We start from the raw sequence: 21,544 nt of genomic DNA on the forward strand, positions 1-21,544 counted from the left end.
ACATATTGTCATTTTGTTGTGTGTTTTAGAACTATTAAAGATATGGTAAGATATAGTAATATGTTATCACATCAAAGAAACCGACCAACAGTTTGAAGTAAATCAGTGTGAGCACCTTAAAGGCACACTAAAGTGTGTGTGTGTGTGTGTGTGTGTGTGTGTGTGTGTGTGCGCGCGCGTGCGTGGGGGTGTGCGTGTGTGTGTGTGGGGGTGTGCGTGTGTGTGTGTGGGGGTGTGCGTGTGTGTGTGTGGGGGTGTGCGTGTGTGTGTGTGGGGGTGTGCGTGTGTGTGCGTGGGGGTGTGCGTGTGTGTGTGGGTGTGTGTTGATGTTTGGCTCCCTCTAGTGGTTAAGAAACTTTACGCGCACTCGGTGAAGTTAGATTTCTTTCCTTCAGTTGACTTTGAATAACTCTGAGTTTGCCACAAACTCACATTATGATTAACAGTGAGTCAAATCTAATTATCATTGTCGGAGGTTGTTGGATTGAATTACAGCAGCATTAGATAGACTGATAACACGTTTATGTTGTATTTTTTTTTTTTTTCTGAATATGTTTAGTTAAATTACATAAATCATCTCGTTATGACCGAACATATCGTGACAGTATCTCGGTCATTGTCCTACGGTAAACGCTCAGAGTTTGGTTGTGGTTTAAACTTTTCTCGAAGTCTCGACTCGTGCTTAAACAACTTCTGGGAAGCCTGTACAAACGCAGAGAGTTGCTATTTTCTGTGTTTTAGTAGGCTAAGGCTAGTCTGTATTTTCTTTAGCTCCACCCTTCGCTCGCTTCGGATGGATTTAGCTTTTTTAATGTGCAGCTGCCATGGAGCAGAGGGAGGAGCAGCTCGCGCAGGGAAGAGCCAGCCCGGGGAGTCAGTCACATTCCTGGCTGGGATTCAATGACTGAACCAGACACAAACAAACAGGGAGAGAGAGAGGCTCACACACTGAGTGGGAGACAGACCGAGCCAGACGGCGCAGATAAGCCGTATTTCAGGCGCACTTTGGAGTGCGTAAAACCACACACAACCCGGTGATTGAGCTTTGGACAAGGCGACTTTGGGAACAGCAGTTGTCGACTTTATTTTCTTTCGCGAACAAGAACAGCTCTGACTCTGGGAGCCTTCCGTTTTCTGAATGGACGCGCTGGGAAGCTTCTCCAGTGACATGGAAATGTGCGTTATTGAGCGTGTGGCCGGATGCTGAGGACGACCGATCCGATCAGTCAATTTCAGCCTTCGTTTTGACTTTTCAACTCTAGTTCTTCGAGCTAGCGAAACAAACATGGAGGCCGCCAGCTTCCAGCCTCATCCCGGACTTCAACAAACTCTGCAGCAGTTCCACCTGAGCTCCATGCGCTCCTTGGGCGGACCGGCCGCCTTCTCTGCGCGCTGGAACCAGGACGCTCTCTACAAGAAAGACGGAAAACCCGCCGAACTGGTGCTCGCTCTGCCCGCGCAGACACCCCCGGTGATGTCCGGGCCACTTTTCATCCCGTCCGACCGCTCCACAGAGCGCTGCGAGACGGTGCTAGAGCGCGAGCCCATCTCGTGCTTTGTGGTCGGCGGAGAGAAGCGCCTGTGTCTCCCGCAGATCCTCAACAGCGTCCTGAGAGACTTCTCCCTGCAGCAAATCAACTCTGTGTGCGACGACCTGCACATCTACTGCTCCCGCTGCACCGCTGACCAACTGGAGATCCTCAAAGTGGTGGGCATCCTGCCCTTCTCCGCTCCGTCCTGCGGGCTCATCACGCAGACGGACGCGGAGCGCCTTTGCAACGCGCTCATCTACGGCGGCTCGTACCCGCCGCACTGCAACAAGGAGCTGGGCTCTCTAGAGCTGGAGCGGACCGAGAAGAGCTTCAAAGTGTACCACGAGTGTTTCGGCCGCTGCAAAGGACTTTTTGTACCGGAGCTGTACAGCGGGCCGAGCGCCGCCTGTATCCAGTGCTTGGACTGCAGACTCATGTTCCCGCCTCACAAGTTTGTGGTTCATAGCCACAAGCGGCTGGAGAACCGGACAGTGCACTGGGGCTTCGACTCGGCCAACTGGCGGGCCTATGTGCTCCTGGACCTGGACTACACCGACAAGGAGGAGAAGAGCCACCTGGAGCAGCTGCTCAAAGAGTTAAAGGGAAGATATGATCTGAGTGGCAAACTGTCCAATAAATCGTGCAGAGTAAGTGAGCTCTCTTAACCTGTATTACCTATCAGTCATTGTCTGTGAGCGCTGTTTGTTTGTGCTGTGGATATTTCACCAGCCCCGGGCTTCTGCTACAGGATCCACATTCATTATCTCTCATTTCAGTGCACTTCCCTCTCATTAGCCGCGCCACAGTCTGAGGGATGGAGTTTGTATGTCTTGCCAGTGTTTTTATTTACATTAGGCGCTCCCAGTGTCATAATGCTAATCATATGCCCTGGCTCTGCTCCTGTCACACTCTCACACTCACCCCATATCTGTCTATCCTCTCTGAGTTCCCATCAGCCCCTGCCCCCCGGGGTTACCCAAGGGCATCGGTCCCATGATAAATGAATCCTGATGATATGTTTTATTGGTGTGTGAGCATGGAGGGGGCAGGGACTCAAGGTGGGACTCTGGATAAGCTTTAATGAGGTTTGGGATATGGAAATAGATGTTGGGATGGGATGGGATGGGATGTGCGGTGGGACATGGAAACAAGGAATAACTATTTTGACTACTGCAATATACTTTGTGATATTTTACCACAGGCTACTACACAATCAGACATATCCTTAAAACATTCATCTGCTTTGATCTCCATATAGTCTAATAAGTAATTGCTACTTCTTAGTGCTGAGAGTATTAATTAAGAAAGATTAAACCAGCAATAAAACATTGGTATGAAGATTCAATTAATTGTTTAATAGTTACAGTCAGTATTTTGACTAATTATAGCTATAACCTGAACACTTTTTCCACTGGGACTCACTGGGTCATTGGTTCAGACAGTGCAAGACCATAACATCATTGCAGCGTATCAAATTACTCGTGATTCGAATGTTGCTCTAGTTGGTATTGCCATAACTTCTTGTTCCACTGTGCTGCTCTGGTTTGGTATGTGCAAATGAAATGTGGCTTGGGATGTTTGTGGGTTGTGATGCGTTGGCTGTGGGGGGTGTCAGCAGTCCCGGGACACTCAGTTGGGTCGGAGAGGTTTGGAAATGGACAAAGGGACAGAGGCGACGGTGGCTGTTCCTCCGTCACACAGCAGCTGGTGTGTGGGACTCTGCTAATGACTGGACAAGTCATCTGTGCTGGAGCAGTCTGGGCTGGTGACGTGAGAGAGGAGCGCTCCAACACAAGGAACCAAAACGCTCCGGATATGGGATAATAGGAAGTAGGGCTGCCAAAAAATTGATTCACAGATGCTATTCAATACTAAAGTTATTATCAAGACAAGATAATCATATGAAAACACTATTGGACTTTTTATATTTTTGTATGGTATTGCGCTATATCAGAACTAGTACCTGTCTACATAGTACTTCAACAGTTAATCAGAATAATTATAAATGTATTTTGATAATCGTAATCATTAACTGGACAGTATAGACTCTAAACAACATGCTATAGAACCTTTTTATCACTAATAAAATATCAAAAGTCCAATTTTGCTTTCGAAATGCCAAAAAAGAATAAACTATTTATGATTTTTCATCATTAATACACACACCAAAGTCGCCATATTCCAGCCTTTATTTGGTTAAAAATGTATTTAAAAATCTCAATGTACAATATGAATTCTTATTTGCCTCGTCAACTGATTGAAAAAATAATTGCTAATCAGTCGTTTGCTGCAGTCGAACATTCTATTGTTTCAAAAAGAGTGTTATTAAAGTCTACATCGGCTATCGGGCTTTTCCGTCTGTATCAAAATCAACACCAAGAGGCAGATATTGGGTATAATAAGGCTGTATTAGAAGAAACTATATGTACAATGTCATATTTTAGCATAAGTTGTATATTGGTAAACTGTATATACTACTATATACACACATACGAACAAAATCGAGCCCAAATGTTGAGTGAGAGAGTAAGAAAAGAGGAAGATGGAGATAAACATGGATACACAGGCAGCATTAGGAAAAGGAAGAGTGAAAGAAGGAATTTGAGATTAGATTATATGAAAGATAAGGAAGGAGGATTTAAACAGGGAGCAATGTGGAAGCAATATGATGGAGAGGTAAGAAAAAGAAATATATTAAGGTTAGGTAAGAAAGCATTGGAAAAAAATCAAGGTCAGTCCGAGAAGGAAGAATGTGAAGGTGGTGTGTAGGAGCGCTGAACAAGGGAACAATGAAAAAGTACAAAAGAAACAGGGAATTCTTGTAAAGAAAGCAAAGATATTAATCCAGATAAAAACAAAGATTATAAAAAAGGCAAAAAATGACAGGTGTATAATGTATGGGCGTAAAAACAGGAAGGACAAACAGGTCCTGAACTTCAGTTATACAGACAGATGAGGTGCAGCAGATCTATGTAGAAACGCCTTGAATTCTGATTTATATTCTTGCTTATGGATGGACTTATGATTTATCTCATATTTCCCTGAACCAAACACACCTGTAGCCAATTTCTGCAGCCAGGAGGTCTCCATGTATCACCAAAGTTATATATCTCCCATATACTTCATAGAGTCTGACAGTCCTCGGAGCGTTTGTAATCTTCACTGGGGCAGCCGGGAGGGGAGGGGCCAGTGCGTTGCTTGGTTCACTGTCAGTTGTGTCCCAGTTAGCAGACAGGCCATGGTCCTCTCTGGGGGATAGGCACACCAGCACACTCCCCCCATACATCAGGTTGACAGGGCAGGCTGCTCAAACGGCCTGGGACAGTACAGTGGTGGTGGTGGCTGGACCCTTGAAATGAAAACTCAATGTTATCAGCGTGCCTCAGCCTGGCAATGATGTCACTGTGTGTTGTTAATAAGAGACAGCACTGTCATCTGTCTAGACTCCTATCTCGCAATGGCACTGGACAGAAGGGGCAGAAATGTGCTTCGACGGGCATTATAATGGGCAGCTTGTCATTGATATATTGTGTCTTTGGGAGCTTTCAATTAGTTGAATTAATAATGCGGAAGAGAATTATTTCATTTAGCAACAAATTCTTTTAATCTGGTGTCAGTCTCAAGTCTTGTGGTAAGAAGTGAATATGTAAACAAATAAACAATTTTCTATTTAGTAAAAAAAACAAAAGCTTTGGCTAATCACATGCTTACTTACAAAATAATATGTTTTCCAGTTATGGGGGATCCTATTGGTTGTCAGTTTACACGACTTGACAACATAGAATTACTCCTGGGGAATAATTGTGACAATTGCTATTCCTGCACAAGTAAAACATATCTTTATACTCAGAGTTTTAGTTTATCAAAAAAAAAAAAAAAATAGATTTCAAGGTACTGAATACACAAATGCTTCAAGACAAAGTAGCACAATGTGAGCACAAAAGAACATGTTGCTAAGGTGACATGTTGATTTTGCAAACAAAAAATGATAAGATATGATTCTGATCTTGCACATGATAAATTCTAATGACATGAAGTTAGCTCTGAACTATAAATGGGTCAAATTGTGACTTTTGATGGTAAAGTGTTTCATATGGGCTAAACAATAAGGTGCAGGATGTTGTTGTGGGGGTTGGGTCCATGATGAAGGCAGGGGTGATGCCGCTTTTCTTCATCTTTGCTCTATCGTTTTTGTTGTTTAAAGTTTGAAAATGGTCAAAAGCTGGATTTAGTCTCAACATGGGAACTCTGTGAAGTATTGTGTCTGCTCCTCATCACGTCCAGGCGCTTGGTCATCCGGGCTTTATCCCAAATGTGCAGCCAGGGCAGATTGCAAGAAAGCAGGCTGCAGACTCTCATTCAGAAGATGCGTGGTCTGTGAGCCAGGCCTTGACACGTATTGTCAACGGGCCGCGACCTTTGACCCTCACCCAAAGACACTGACCCTCGCCTCCGCCCTCCCCCTTTTCACTGCGGCCAATTGCACACCCTGCTGTCCCGACTGACCACTCACCAGATGGCTGTCTGATAAAGGGATGCAGGGATATACACAGATAACAGACAAACCAGAAATGAGGTTGGATTAAAATGGAAGCAGTCTCTGGTCATGTCTGCACAAATGAAACTTGGGAATATTTACTTTTTTAAGTTATTGAGAGTAATTGCATTTTTTTTTACATAGTGACATGGTGGTTTTGTCTATTACTTGATTAGGGTTTTGGCCCAATTCAACATCACTGATTCACTGATTCTTTATAGTTTTTAAGTTCATAGTTAGGCTCATTCTGAATTTATATGCAGACACTTTATACTGTTCTTTAGAGTGTCTTGGAAGTCTACGACCAGCAGCCAATATGAGCATCCTTTACTGAAACGTGCAAACAACTATCACAAATAAAAATCTACCTGTATTAAAATGTCAAATTTACAACGGAAATTCCCATAGGCTACTTTTTCCGTTGCACAAAATACCCAACAAAGCGGATTGTACATTTGCAAAAGCATGTTTTTCTTTCCAATCCCAAGTCAAATAGTTGTTAGCATTAGCAGCAAAGCAGTGTGATCTATCATCTGACTGAGTGAGCACGGCGCAGGAGGACAGCCTGGACCCTCTTAATGGGATGGTTATTAAAGCCATTCAGCTGAAGCCAATTTATGCCATTTCTCGTCCCCATTGTTCTGTTCACTCTATGAAATTAGCCTCAAATCTGCAGCAGACCAATCAACTGTGTGCTCAAGAGTAGAAAGTGTTTAGTTACAACTGAACACAAAAATATGTCAAATGTTCCCTCTCCTGTGTGTCCTCATACAGTACTTAATAATAACAATTTGTATGTGGAAATGTCAGCACTGGACCATGAATAAACATATTTAGAAGCAGCTGTGTTTTTAAGTGGGGAGCTAGCCCTATATTCACTCCCCATTCCTCGGAATTAGACATTTCACAGTCAAAAAAAAACAACAACATTTACCCCAAACTACAATCTATTTCTGGGCATTTCAACTTGACCATTGCGCAAAAGGCGACTATAATCATCCAGTTATTATCACACAATCACGCTATAACCATCAGTGCCATCAGAATCAGAATGTTTCAGTGAATTTGAACTAAATTCACAGACCTAGAATGTGCTTTGCTGATTAGTTCCAACATAAAACAATAATAATAATAGGAAATATAAATTATGATAAAATTTAAAAAGCCATGCAAACACTTTGACTGAATATAAGTACCAAATATACAAGTCTACCATTCTAATATCGTAAATTTTATGCAAGTTCAAAGTAGAAAAACACCAATTTACAATAAAAACTGACATCTCAGTGCCATATTGCCCTCTTCCTTGTCTGTGCACGTATATTTGGGGCAGATATACAAGCGTGTTTGCATGTAAACAGCCCAGTGTAATGACTGCATCAGCTGCGTGGGCCAGATTAAAATGAGCTCACTGGCGGCTCATTTCCATCCCCATCTGTCTGCTGACCTCTGGGACGTCCCGGGAGCTGACAGGGCCACCTCTCCGGGCTGCACCACGGGGCCTGTCTGCTCAGCACTGACCCAGCCAACACTAGCCCAACCCACCCACATGTCTGCACAGAACACAGGAGTTCAATTCAACGCTTGCTGGGTTTTAAGTTCACTGCTTATGGGTTTTCAAGTTTTAACTCTTCAAATTGATAGATTATCTCTTTCACCATCCACAAACGCATCATGACCTACATACTGACTGCGTTTTGATTGAGCAAAACAGCAAAAGTACACGAATATGACATTGCTTCAGAGCTATGTAGAACTTATTCCAGCTTGTCGGCATAACATGCACGCAAAATATTTAGTTTGACACATAACTAGATGGATTTTATCTTTTTCGTGCTCAGTAAAATATCTTGTAGCATTGGTTGGTTCCTGTTTCTTATTTGGGACAGGAGTATTGAAAAAAATAACACTTTTTTGAATATGCAGAGATTTTACAACATAATTATGCCAATCGAACTAGATTATACAGACAATGTAGTACAAATATTTGACTGCCATAAGCCCTTAGCTTTTTGTCATATGCAACATTTTGAAGACTTTTCCCATTCAAATGATGTCATATTTTGTTTTAAATGTTTAATTACTACCGCAACGGCCGCATTTTTCATCATTCTGAAACCCATGGATATTAACATTATCGATATGGAACCTAAATATCATCAAGCTATTTCTGACAAATGAACTCAATCACAAAATGCTATTAGCTGATTTAATGCCCCTCTCCGAATCCTTTCCCCAAAATTGGCTCACGTCCCTCAGGAGAGTCATTGGTCAACCCTGCCCCCTAACCCCAGCAGTCAAGTCCCCCCTGACTGACCACCACCCCCCAAAAAGATGCAGCCACCTCCGGACAAAGCGAGGTCCAAATTATACCCAGGGTGGGAGGGGTCTGGCTTATAGTGTCAAGGCAAAAGGGGGTTGTCGAGATGTCCCATGGGTCCTCAGTCCTTACAGCGATGACCCCGTGTTAAAAGGGTGTCAGCTGGGTTTGTGTCGCGGGTGATGGGCGCTCGCGACCTGCCGCCTCTTTTGTTTGACGGAGGCTGTGAAGTGCGGCAAGTTTCTTTGTCTTTTTTGGGACTGTGCGTTGCCGAAATAAGTCCGTAACCTCCTGCCAATCCCGGGGCGCGATATCAGAGTGTGTGAGTTTGCCGTGTCATTGGTTTCCTGGTTGTAGGCCCAAAGACAGATTGGAGCCTGGAGTGGTGTCTGCATGTCTGATGGAGCCAGAGCTGGGCCTAAATTCAATAGACTTTATAGACAGACATAATGAGATAATATCATTGTGGATGTACCAAAGGACGTGGTTCAAATTAATGGTGTAGAGTTAATGTTTCTATTAAAGATAATGCTTCGTGAATTCACTGTGAGGAATTTTGAATATGTATGCTCATCAGTGTAGAGAATTCAATGTACAAAATCTGTAGTTTTATAATGTATGGACTCATAAAATTTAGCATTTAACAAAACTGCTCATTAGCTTTTGGAAGTTAAAAAAAATGTCAAAAAACGTCTCAGAATTTGTTCAGCGTGTTCGTAAATTTTAGGTTAGCATGATATCACACTTAAAATTATTATATTCTCAATAATGTGTTAGAGCGACGCCTGGAGTGAACTGTAGATGTGCGTAAATAAGAAGATAAGATATTAAACAGAAGTTATTTGGAATGGGTCTTATAAGTGTTCGGAAATTAGTCAATAGCCGCATTACATAAAACACTCCCTTTATGTATGATGACAAAATCTGATTAACCACCCATTGTCATTTCTAGGTTTTATTTCCTTCATACATCATTTTATCTGTAATTTATTCCTATTTTAGCCTGACCCTGGCTGACAAAGCGTTGTGTGATTTTTGGTCTTGTATAAGTCATAAGTGATAAGGCAGATTATGGGAGCTGATGGGAGGTGATGAGCGCTCTGGCGTTGTGGTCGGGGCAGGTCGGCTGTCGCTGGGTTGGCTTGTGTAGCAGCAGATGCCTTGTATTGGGTTAGTGCTATTCCACAATCATCATCAGTTCCTCCTCGATCACCTCCTCATTTGGGTCTCTGTGATTAAGAGTCAGGCCCATCTGGTTCACATGCAGCCACTGCATACAGGAAATCCTGGAGTCTGTATCCGCTGTGGGCAGAGAGGCCATAAGCTGCAGCAGCGCCGTAATCCTACACAAGAATGTAAAGAGACCATAGAAAAACAGTCTGTGTCTGTACCAACTGTTAAAATAGGACGCAAATACGCTTCTACGGCTGTGCAATGAACACAATTTGAGTCTAATTGTGTTTGAATCGTGTTTGAATTGCTTGCAGATCAGGATTTCAAAAAGTCTGTTGTTTGGAGGATACTAAGTAAGAATAATAAGAGTGTCTCTCATGTCTCTGTTCATAAACCTTATTATTAAAAGCAAATTAATTTGTTTATTTTCAACAAGACAAAATACATTTAAAAAATACTGAGCAATCAATTTGAAGAACAAAAACACAACATTATTTCTTTGGGCTCCATATTATCAAGCCCTATAGAATTTACAGCGAAATAAATACTGGATTTTCTTTGGACAAAAGGGAAGCAAACAATAGCCTAAAAAACATTGTGAAATAATGTTTTGCTGCTTTATAGAAATAGCATTTACCACCAAACAAGAAGATCTAAAATATAGTCACACAATCGGTCTGAGGCCTAAGCAGATACAGGTCTATGCTTTAAGTTATTCAAATGTACTCAGACGATTTCTCATTCTTCACAACAGTCGCTTGATTACACTATACTCCACACACTGCTACGACTTATAAAAAAGTACGTCCAAGACTAAAACTACTGTGCAACACTGTGTACCACTGTACATCTCAAAGATTTCAAAGCCCATTCAAAGGGCCTCCTCACAATTTATAACCAGTCCCTCTGGAATTTTCTAATTAGAGCATGAATAAGATATCTTAGGGGGAAATGTATTATATGAACAATGCAATCAAGCCAACAGTGTTTCTGGTGAGACCTCCATAGAAAAACAAAACAAGAACGCTGTAGTAATTAATCTGTCAAAAATACTCTGAGCTACTCTCAAAGATGGCTGACTCTCACTATGAAAAATAACGAGACATTGAAAGTCTAATTTAAGATTATTATTATTTTTGTAATGTAAATTTAACCAAATTCATCATCTTGAATAGATAGAACTGAATTGTTCCGCAGCTTCGAGTTTAAAACCTTTTAGTCACGTATATAAATGAATGCCGTTTGACAATACCAAACATATTGCACAAACTTGTCAACTTTAGAATTGTATTATTATTATTAATCGGTGTAATTTTTATCATTGTTCAGCTGTTGTTTTCTTTTGTCTTGTCTCTCTTTCTTCAGTATAGTACAGTAGGATATCTGTACAGACTTTTCTCTTATTATTGTACATGTTTAACCCTGTAGATTTAACAGTTTTATTAGTCAGTTCAATGTTTTTCTAGCAGGACTACAAGATATTTTGCAATCAAATCAAAACTGCAATTTGATTAGTTAAGCAATTCTGATTTTTCTGAAATGTTAAAGCTCCTGGGCATGTTGTGAACTTTGAACAGAATCCTACTATTAAACCATAAATCACTAATTGAATTGTAATCGCAACGACTGTCCGAAGATAATTTCACAAAATAGTTCAGCCCTACTTTCTCGCTTCATTTTTTTTTTTTTTACGGCATGAGATAATTTTAAAGTCTCTCGTCCTCTGCCTGGCGGTTCTTTGCAGCTGAACTGTTAGACCACATTGGCTCTGGTGCTAATGGTGCTCCAGCCACAGCATACAGTGCCCTGCTGGTGCCATATGACAGACCGGCATGCTGCTCTCGCCTCCAGTCCGCCCACGACCACCTCCGGAGCGATCAGGGGCACTAGCTAACACGCTAACGCCGCTAACGCCAAACACGCGTTTTCAGACTAAATCCGGGTCCAAGACAAATCCGTCGCCTCCTGTTATGATGAATTGCATTCCACAATTATAGATGCTTGTAAAAATGATTAGTTGAAATGAGATGAAAGGGGTGTAGTCCAGCCGTGGTCGAACTTTCACACCACCGTTAGAAGTATGCAGCATTCCAAGTAGCATCACAGCTTAAACTGCAGCTATAGGGCTAATCTACCAGGACAGTGTACACATCAAGACAGTACAAAGTAAAAATGGCAAAATAGTAACTAAAAACAACAATGGAAACATCGAATTGGCATTAAACAATCGAACCATGACTCTAAACTTGCAGTAGTTAAATCTTCTGTATTGTTTTTTGTCTCCAATACAATTTCAACTATCAGCAATTAGGAATTTTAGGTAGTAGCTTCTAATAAAGTTTATACAGAATAATTGAATTTATCTGTTGCGTTTTTCAAAGTCTCGTAGATCACAATCTTCACCAGTATCAGTAATACGTGTGAAAAAGAGGTTGCCAAGTGGCTGAACTGTAAAAAGAAGAAATGTTTTACGGATTTATGTGGCTGGCTTGGTCTTTGGGATATGCATAATTTATTTTGGGATTAGCACGGTTTAGATTAACTTTTTTGAATTCACTCGCCCGAGTTCATGAGACGGTGAAGAAGAGACAAGCTTCAAACGCAGAATTGACTTTTTGTCTCTGTCTTTTATTTAGTGGATGCGTGGGCAAGTGCCGCAACTACTGGAAATGAAATAAATACAAATATTTTTCATAGGTAAGAAAACTGTAAATGTTTGTAATGTTTGATGATTTTAAGAATTTAGATTTTCTTATAAATTTCCTCTTAATTTTTAGAAAAGTATGTGGATATAGACCATGAGTTAGGTCGGGGTTTCAGGATTTTTTGAGGTATGGCTGAAAAACTTCATTCACCAAATGAACGGATTATTACTTTGAGTCGAATCAACAACATAACGAGATATAATTTTCCGGCTTGCTGGATAGAGCATTTATCCATGAACTAGACAATTGTCCAACTTTCCGCCTTGTCTGGGCAGTAGATTTTAACCACTGAGAGCTTTGGGCGTCTTTTGTCGATGTTTTTTCAAGATGTTTGGGGTAGCGTGGGCAGGTACCTAAACATTTGGAGGCCACGCTGAAAAAGCCGGTCGGAGTGTGCGCCGAAACTCCAGGCTGTGATTGGAGGGCCGCGGTGGTTGCTAAGCAGAGCTCTTCTTCCTGTGCTAAATCAGAACTCTTGGTGGGCTCAAAGAAAACGCCAGAACAGACAGGCTTGACACACACATTTGTATGGGGCTCTCATGCAGTCCTTATCTATTCACTGGTGGCCATAGTCTCAGAGCTGCATGTTGTGGCGAGAGGAGCGGTTCTCAAACTGCGGTCCCAGAACTAGTTGTGATACGCACAGGCTTCTCACTGTAGGAACTGACTGTGCGGAGTTGGAAATCGGCAAGTATACCTTCGAATTAGTCTTGGCCGAGTATTTCCAGTTGTACTCCACCCTATTGTACTATTTTGTGATGGCAATAGTTCATAAACGAGTAAATGATTGATTGTGACGCGATCCCCGTCTTGAGCTTGCTTATATGAAATTCTGTTGCACAACTGTTGGTCCAGCTTTAGTTCTAACCAGGTCAGATCCTGTTGTGGATTTGGTGTGGTTTTCTATTAGTTTAGCCCTGTTTTCTCCAAATTTGTCTTAGTTTAGTCTCGCTTTAGTGCTGGTGCAATCTGCCTTCAACCATGTTATAGTTCTAGTCTCATCCTTAATTAGCAATGCATTTTTCTGTGTTAATCCCTCGCTTTAGGGTTACTCCTAATTTAGCCTCATTTTAGTCTGGCATATACCATTTTCAGACATATGAGCGTTTTTGCACACCACTCAACTCCACCACTTCTCTGTCATTTGTAACTCTCTTCACATCTTGCCCACTGCTATTATTCCACTTTTTGGCAAGCCCTTTCTAGCCCATAGTTAGTGATGGTACAGTATGCGCTGGCACACAGAAGCTCTCCTCCACTGAGATGTCCTAGAGCACTCCCCAGTCACGATGCAGTATACTTAGATCTCCACCTCCACTGTGAGCACACAGACTGGCCTACATACACCACACACTCCACTCTGCTGCCAGGGCTGCCAGGGCTCAGGCTCATTTAAACACATGAAGAACACTGGTAACAGGCCTTCAACAGACTATAATACACGCTGTCATCTGGAATATAGAAATTACTTTGAATTTTGTGTCTTTTTTAGTCTGAAAATGTCATTTAGCAATAGGAATATACTGTAAATGTATCTGTTTTTTTATCTATTGAGCTTTGATCTATTGACGGCTTTTCAAATATGAACATGACTGACAGTTTATCAATTTATAGCAGGTGTTTAATGATCTGGAATTTGGGGGAAAATCTTTAAGGTGCAAGAAGTAGGAGTCGTTTTTTGGGGAGTGGTTTTAGCAGAAGAAAATGCTTGTATAGCTTAAATAGCAAATAAAAAACTATAATTTCGAGTTGGAAATTTAACCATTGATTTATATGTATTTTTATTATACAATGCAGTTCACACATTAGTCTCTGAACTCAATGCAAACACACATCACTATTATACATTGCTAATCAAACTATACATTAAAGGCATAACTCAGTTGAATCAAGACTAATAGTGAAATTGCCTTGGCATCCAAACTAAATATTTAATTGTTTGTACTGAGCATCAAATGCACAAGAACCTTTTTTATTCCACTGTCGTCTAGTACAGCATAATACACTCTGAACCTGGTGAACTATAGAAATGCAGACCAAGTAACATTTAGGATTTTCTATAACTAAGTATTTTTTATGTTTTTGATTTTTGTCTCATATTTTGTGTGATAATCAAAATCTGTGCTCAAGAACAGTTTGTACATTTAGTAGCTCTTTCTTGAATTAAAAAAACAAACTCTATAATTGAAAATAAATCTGTATTTTTTTCATTTTGGACCCCATCTGGAGTGAATGCAATTTGCCAACACAATTTGAACTCACATGAGGCTGTAGATATTTTGTCAAGATGACCTAATACCTACCCCGTCTATCATCTTTTTATACTAGAGTGGGGCGCACATTTTGCTCCTATTTTTGTAACAATAATATTGCTATTATGTGCTGCTCCTGCTCTGATCTGATCTGGAATGGGACTTTTACATTTATACATGCAAGTAGCACAAAATCCATTTAGACCATCATTTCAGTTTATTCCGTGGATTTAAAAGAACATGTTTTGAAATCTTATTGCAGTACTAGTCTCCAAATTGAACTGAGTTGTTTATAAAATACTTTTTAAAAACACTATTTCTTTAGTAGAAAATCTCACACTTTCCAGTTATCAGTTTAAGCTTCTTTATTTTTTTTAGTGTGCAAGGGTCATAGCTTTGGGTTGTAGCCGAACAATTATTCTTATTGAAAAAAAATAGCCCAGTCCCCTCTTGTGCTCTCAGAGGGCTCTCTCGACATGGTTCCTTGCGGAGACAGAGCAATGCAGCATTGTCAGCGAGGCACCCGTATCAAATGGATTCAACACAGCTGTCCTCGCACACTGTCTATTGCAGCAAGTTATTTATTCAGAGTTACAGTCACTCCAGGAACTGTCATGGCCACTCTATGCATGCTGCACACAGCATCATCTGGGCAGGTTAGGGGCCCTCTCCCCCCTGGGCTTTGCTACGGTATAGATTATTTAGTCTAATTCAAAAGTTCGCTGTTGGAAATTGAGAAATTGTTGGCATATAGTTTGATTTTTCATTGTTTAATTGGACAGCTCTGCTAAAAATTCTAGTATTAACAGTATTTCAGTTCTTTTGTAAGTCCAATAAAGCTAAATTGAGCATGTAAAGATTCATACATAATCGAACCACTTCAACCTGTGTCTTAAAACAACAAGCAGTGTGTCTTTTTTGCGCATTTTTGGCAAATATTAGATAGGGAAATAGGGATAGGGATCCACAAACGGGAGAAATTTAACATGTGCGCTATCAAACTACATGTAAAAATGTTTTTGTTCACATTTAGGTCGACAAACAACCAAGAATTAGGGTCTAACCTTTGACCAAGAATACAAATGAACACCACATTATCACCAAAATCTAGTGAAGCTATGAAAACGCAATGGAAAAATTCATGTTAGAGGATGTAATAGTATCTTGAACATAGCCCACCACAGCACAGAGTGGTGGGTTTGCTCCCTGCCCCACCCTGCTCTTCATGCTACTCTCGCTGTATCTCTAGAACTGTCTGCACATTTGAAGATACTTGTCTCGATGGACCATAGTAAATTTATGCATTTTCCATACCATTGTGTCCCCTTGGCCCTTTATGCAGGTGTCTTATATTGACAAAGGTGAATCCTGCTATCCGCTTCCCTGGTAGCGTTGTGGAGCATCTGCCATTATTTGCAGCCAGTCAACAAGTGCAGACAGAGACAGCCATAGCTTGAAATAGAGCAGGCCCTCCATTTGTCCGATAATGAGCAGGCTATTATAAGTGCTCTTGTGTCTTCGGTATTGTATGGTGGCTGTCAGGTGAAGATTTCAGCTTGCACATCTTAAAAAACAGAAAGCTGCTTTGGAGATTATCATTAAAAACTGTGTTATCGCACCTTCTTGGCCACCCAAACCCCGTAATCTTCCACAAAGTTTTACTCAAAGGTCTTGACCTCTATGCGGTTGGGTCGTAGATGAGCAGTGACGCATAGCCTTATGACACTTACATGACAGCTTGTGTGGAGAATCTGTCCATAGCAGTAAACAAATACATATTTTAGGGACAATTGATTCACTCATAACCTTGTATTTGTCAAATGTGTGCAGAGAAAGATGGTAATGTGACTGGGCCATCTGTCCAAACCTGGATGTCCATTCAAACTGTTTTTTTTTTCTTTTCCACGCAAAAAAAAAAAGCTTAAGGCCTGTCATTCTTGTTAGATGTTCAACTGGCTGAGTTGTTGTAGTCATACTGTACATCTGAATACAAACAAACAGACTCTAGTGTTCAACCAATTAACAAACAGGACACAGTAGAAACATGCAAAAATAAATACAGAATGCATATATTGTTTGAGAGCACAGTTCTAGGCTCATAAGGCAAAATAAAGCATCATCTCACAATGGAACAGAATCTCCAAAGAAAAATGCATGTGGTCCCAACACAACTTGAAATATTCGGCATCTGCACAATGTTAGGTTTAAGTTTAATGCCAGTGGAACATTCCAGGCAAAGCAATAACATCTCCATGGAGACAAGAAAGTAGCATGTCCGCCAGCAACAAAAGTTTTGGCCTCAATGCAATCTCTCATTTATAGCCATTGCGGTTTTAGAATTGACTAAAATAACTCTTAATAAATATTTTTGGTGTAAAGAAAGCAATCACAAATCTAAATCTGCTCCAAAATTCAATTTAGGCCTTTAACTCTCCTCAGTGGCACACGCAAAATCTAAAACGCTTCGATTGTCTTTTCTTTGAAGGGACCTGACACCAGACCCGCTCCTTTAAGACAGTCAATGGGTCATGCACTGTCCCGGTTGCATCTGTCCCATGTGGAATGTATGAATTATTCCAGAGGTAATCGTGAGCCCATTGTAGGTGCACTCATCTTCACAAAGATGCTCATCGCTGCATGTCCATATTTAATTCAGGGCTTTCAGGGACCCCACTGTACACAGCCGTCCTGGGATAAAGAGCAGCTCCACAGAGATTAGCCGCTCTATCATCAACACAGCACTCTCATTTTTGGCTCTTTGTTGTGGCTGTGCCGGCTGGGCTGCATGAGGGACACATTTGGAGGAAGTGGCTTTGTGTGCATGGCAGGTGCAGTGGAATGACAGGGGGCATTCTGCGACGTACTGAGATCGCCTTTTTCTACAAAGATTCTGCAGACAAGAATTCAGCTTGGAGATCTTCGATGTATGGGCTGCACAAAATATGTACAAACGTTGCATTGCGACTGTACTCCTTTTGTGCAAGATGCTACTTATGGGCATGAGATGTTTTGTGAATGGTTTAGTTTCATTTAAAATAGGGGTTGCTTACTGTAAAAAGGGTCAATTACTGCATCATAACAAATAAGGCATTGCAGCTTCTTTCTAAGCATTGCGGTGATGGTTACAGTAGCTGGGTTTTGTCAAAGTTCAGCATGTAGAAATACTACTGTAATGTCTTTTCTTAGAAGTCCCAAGACTAACTTCCCATCTTAAGTAAAAAAATAAATCAAAAGTACTTATTTTAAACTGGTGGGCTGAAACCAAGAGGCCTATACAAAGGCGCAAAATCATATGTGGATTTGATGCAATCAAATCTTATGGGAAAATGTAGATCCCAAAAACAGACGGGTTGAGATAAATTTCTAACTCCAGTGTACAGCTGTACAATTGAAATCTTCCCTCTATTATTAGCAGCCTTTAACACAGTTTTGGACATTAGCCAAAAGCAGCAATGTAGCATCCCCACTGAATTAAACAGCAATACAATGGATGCTAGCTTTTACTATGTGGAATGAAACATCACATGCCGTATTTTCTTTGAGCAAATTCACCATCTCATATTTCATTACAGTATTTCATCACACCATGCAGCTCTGTTTTTAAGAATGCATTGCTTCATAGGTGACCCCAGTTTTATTTCTGCGCCAAATATCCTGAGTGAATTTGACACTACGTTAAGCAGCATGTTAGCTTGTTGCGCGCGGCTCTGTGGTGTTTTTCAGTATGGACGGCTGGACGTGCCACTGAGAAAGACCAGGATCCTCTCGAACCCTCAATCACAAGCCTCCTCCGGGGTTAGCAGTAAATTCTTCAGGCCAATGCTTTTCCCTCCTCTCTCCCACTTTTTCTTCTCGCTCAACATCTGGAGAACAGCGCTCGCACCCCTGTCATCTTTTTACTGCGTTGAGGTCATTTCCACCCGATCCCTAAGTGGAAACATATGAAGTAGAGGGTTTGGGTCTGTAATGGGGTGGGGCTGGCATGGACAGACTCCCAAACACATACACAACATTTTTTTAATACAGTTAATACTTGCCAAGTGAATGTTAAAAGCGTCATATGTCAAAATTAAAGTAGTTTTGGATGTTTTACCCAGATGTGTATGTCATGGCGTCATTCAAAAACAGTGGAATTTGAGATATTGGCTTATTGTAACTGAAGGTTTGAAATGCATGTTAGCGTTTTACGTTTGATTGTAATTTAAGCGGACAATTTCGGTAATGTACGGTATACACACATTGCATCAATTCCTTGCATCTGTTGGATAGTGGACTATAAAATGGATTCACAAAGGTTCTCCCCCAGTAACTTCATTCTGATACCCATGGATAGCAATGAGCATTTTCTTGTAAATCCTATTAGAATTTTTTTTTTTTTAAGCTCGTTTTTACTACAATTGTATCTTACCGTTTTTATTCATGTTCTGTACTGTTCTACAAGATAACAACTAATTCAATTTTGTGTATTCTCTGTTTTAGAAGTAGACATCTTGCAAAACCAGGCCTGAATTTACAGCGCTCTGAAATTGCAAAAAGGCGCGAGCATTGTTTGGCCTTACACAAGTGCGTAATGAAAACCAACTCTCGAAAGATGTGTTTTTTCCTTTCTGTCTTTCCAAGTTTATTTTTGCACTCCTTCACTCTTCTCGCTCTGCCCCTCGTAATCGCGTTAGTTGAAGTGGTAGACTCTGGCACATGTTGTGGATAAAAAGGGTGTGGCTTCAAATTAAACTGGGATTCTCCATTTGCAGTAATAATGTGGATTTCCTCAATTATGTGCAAGTCTTTCCAAACGCCTCGCACCAACCACGCACACCGTTCTGTTCTCGGCAAAACTTTAGCTTGTGTCATCGGCAAATAGTCAGCACTGCCATCTGACACACAACACTTGGTATCCTGACAATGAATTATTATTAGTTTGAATACATAAATATTTCCAATACTTTATATGGGCATTTCCACTCAAAGGGCCCACTTGAGTTTTATTAGACATGAGCACATTTTGGATGGCTTAAGTGGTTAAAGTTGTAATGTTCCTCTTTAACAACTCACAGCGCTGCCTGCTTATGTTTCAAGGAAAAAGAACATAGAGACCAATTCATCACGTTGAAAAATAACACATCAAACTAAATCTACAATACATTTCCACGTTTAATGAGTTATAGTTCTTGCTAGTTATCCCTTAATTAAATTACACATTGTTGGTGTTAGTCGTTAACAACATGAATCTGGGACAGTGGACAGTTAAGTACACACTAAAACGCATTGCCAATATTTATGTCAATAGCAAAGTTTTTTCCCTATTGGAGCTCTGGAAAAGTCATTTTTTATTATTGGTTCTTTCACAACATTGACTTTTGCATCTTACCATGATACGCTTCGTTAATTATGTTTACTTTGTTCAAATAATGTGCTCGTTGTACACAGGGATTTGCATTTTTATTTTGCTTAACGGTACAGTATGTAACTTTCTTGAGTTGGCACATCACCTGGAAGATTTCATACTTAAAACCACACTTTTATTCCGTACTGTGGAAGATCGTAGCCAAAGGAACAACATTTCAGTGGCGTGTCCATGAGGACCTCCTCCAGGCGAAGTAAGAGTCAGGTGTGTGGAGATGCAAGCCCGTCACAGTAAGGTTGCATGTTTTTCAGTACAATAAACACAACCAAATAGCATAAAACAAGCAACTTTAGCTAAAAGGTTACATACTGTGGTTTTAAGTTTTGCATGGTCTTCGTCAAACAAACATCTATTAAGTTGGACCTGTCCCAAAAACTGAGCTTGTCACATATTTTGACTGGATTAAAATTTTATCAAGGCAAAATAAAAAAAAAAAAACAATCAGTGACTGTCTATATCTTCCCAAAACATCACACTGCATTATATAATTTATCCATCCATACAAACTTTTCTTTTAGCTTTTTACAGTCTCCCAAAGTGTCTCCGAGCAAATTCCAGTGACACTGTGGTTTCCATTTTGTGGTAGACCGGTCTGCAGTGCTAAAAGGGGCGGGTGCTCTGGTGTACTGTCCGCATGTGCCTGGAACATACATACAGACACTATGCAAGTCTATATAGGGGGCAGCTGCATGGATTTTCACTGTCCAACTCTATCATAGCAGACTGCAGCAACTCGTTATTGAGGGCACCACACTCTATGTCCTCATTACCTCTGCAGTAAAGCTCCAGCTCTTTGTTCTCTCTCTCTCTGTCTCTCTCTCCGTCTCTTGGCTTGAAACTAGAGAATATCTGCAGAAGTGCTGATGCTGCAACTTAGCTCCGGCTGCCCACAACTTATGCTGCACAGGAGAAAACATTACACAGACAACCGCTAGCACTACCGCTACTACCACCCGCCAACCCCCCACCCGCCACTCTTTTAGCGCGCCCCTCTCATCGTCTACATATTTCCACAAAGGGGACGCTCCACTTTTGATTCATCATCATCTGGAGTACAGTACTTGGATGTGGCTTCGCTTTGGTGCACTTCCTACTATAGACTATTAGCTGCAGATGCTAGTTCTGGTAGTTCTGGGCTTAGGCAAGAGACGCTTTGTAATTGGCAAAACTTGCAAGGCTCAATAAAAACACAAATGCATGGCAATATCTTAGTTTTTAAAAGCATATTTAACGATTAGGCGACTGAATTACTACTCAGTGCCATTTGACAAAAATTAAGTTGGTCAGACGTGTAAGAAAAGTTGATATAGAAACTAATAACTATTGTTTTATCCTTTGACCCCAATTTGTTGAAAATAATGTAACTAAAAGCCAAACATAAAAACACACATGGCACCAGCTAAATTAATGCAAGTAACAGCAATTAAATGTAAACTCAACCTTGTATATCATGACAAAATGTGCAATTACTATTACAACTGCAATTTTTTAAAACTTATTTCCTATTTATTGCTATAATTTGCAGCTGTGACTTGTCCATCTAGGGCCACCATACATTTAATTTATTCCCACACCAGCTCCGGTGGCCATTACTACTTGTTACTAAGTCTGGATAAACATT

The 21,544-nt window shown here is 40.8% G+C and overlaps 1 protein-coding gene across 1 annotated transcript in view; it reads left to right on the forward strand.

The window, feature by feature from the left end:
* The first annotated feature begins 886 nt into the window (after positions 1-886).
* skib (v-ski avian sarcoma viral oncogene homolog b) overlaps positions 887-21,544 on the forward strand; it is a 48,064-nt gene continuing 27,406 nt past the window's right edge. Inside the window, exon 1 of the mRNA XM_033966200.2 lies at positions 887-2,179. Coding sequence (XP_033822091.1) covers positions 1,286-2,179 — 894 coding nt within the window. The 5' untranslated portion in view covers positions 887-1,285. The remainder of the gene's footprint in view (positions 2,180-21,544) is intronic.

This window comes from Periophthalmus magnuspinnatus, chromosome 5 (genome assembly GCF_009829125.3).
Source record: "Periophthalmus magnuspinnatus isolate fPerMag1 chromosome 5, fPerMag1.2.pri, whole genome shotgun sequence".
Taxonomy (NCBI): domain Eukaryota; kingdom Metazoa; phylum Chordata; class Actinopteri; order Gobiiformes; family Gobiidae; genus Periophthalmus; species Periophthalmus magnuspinnatus.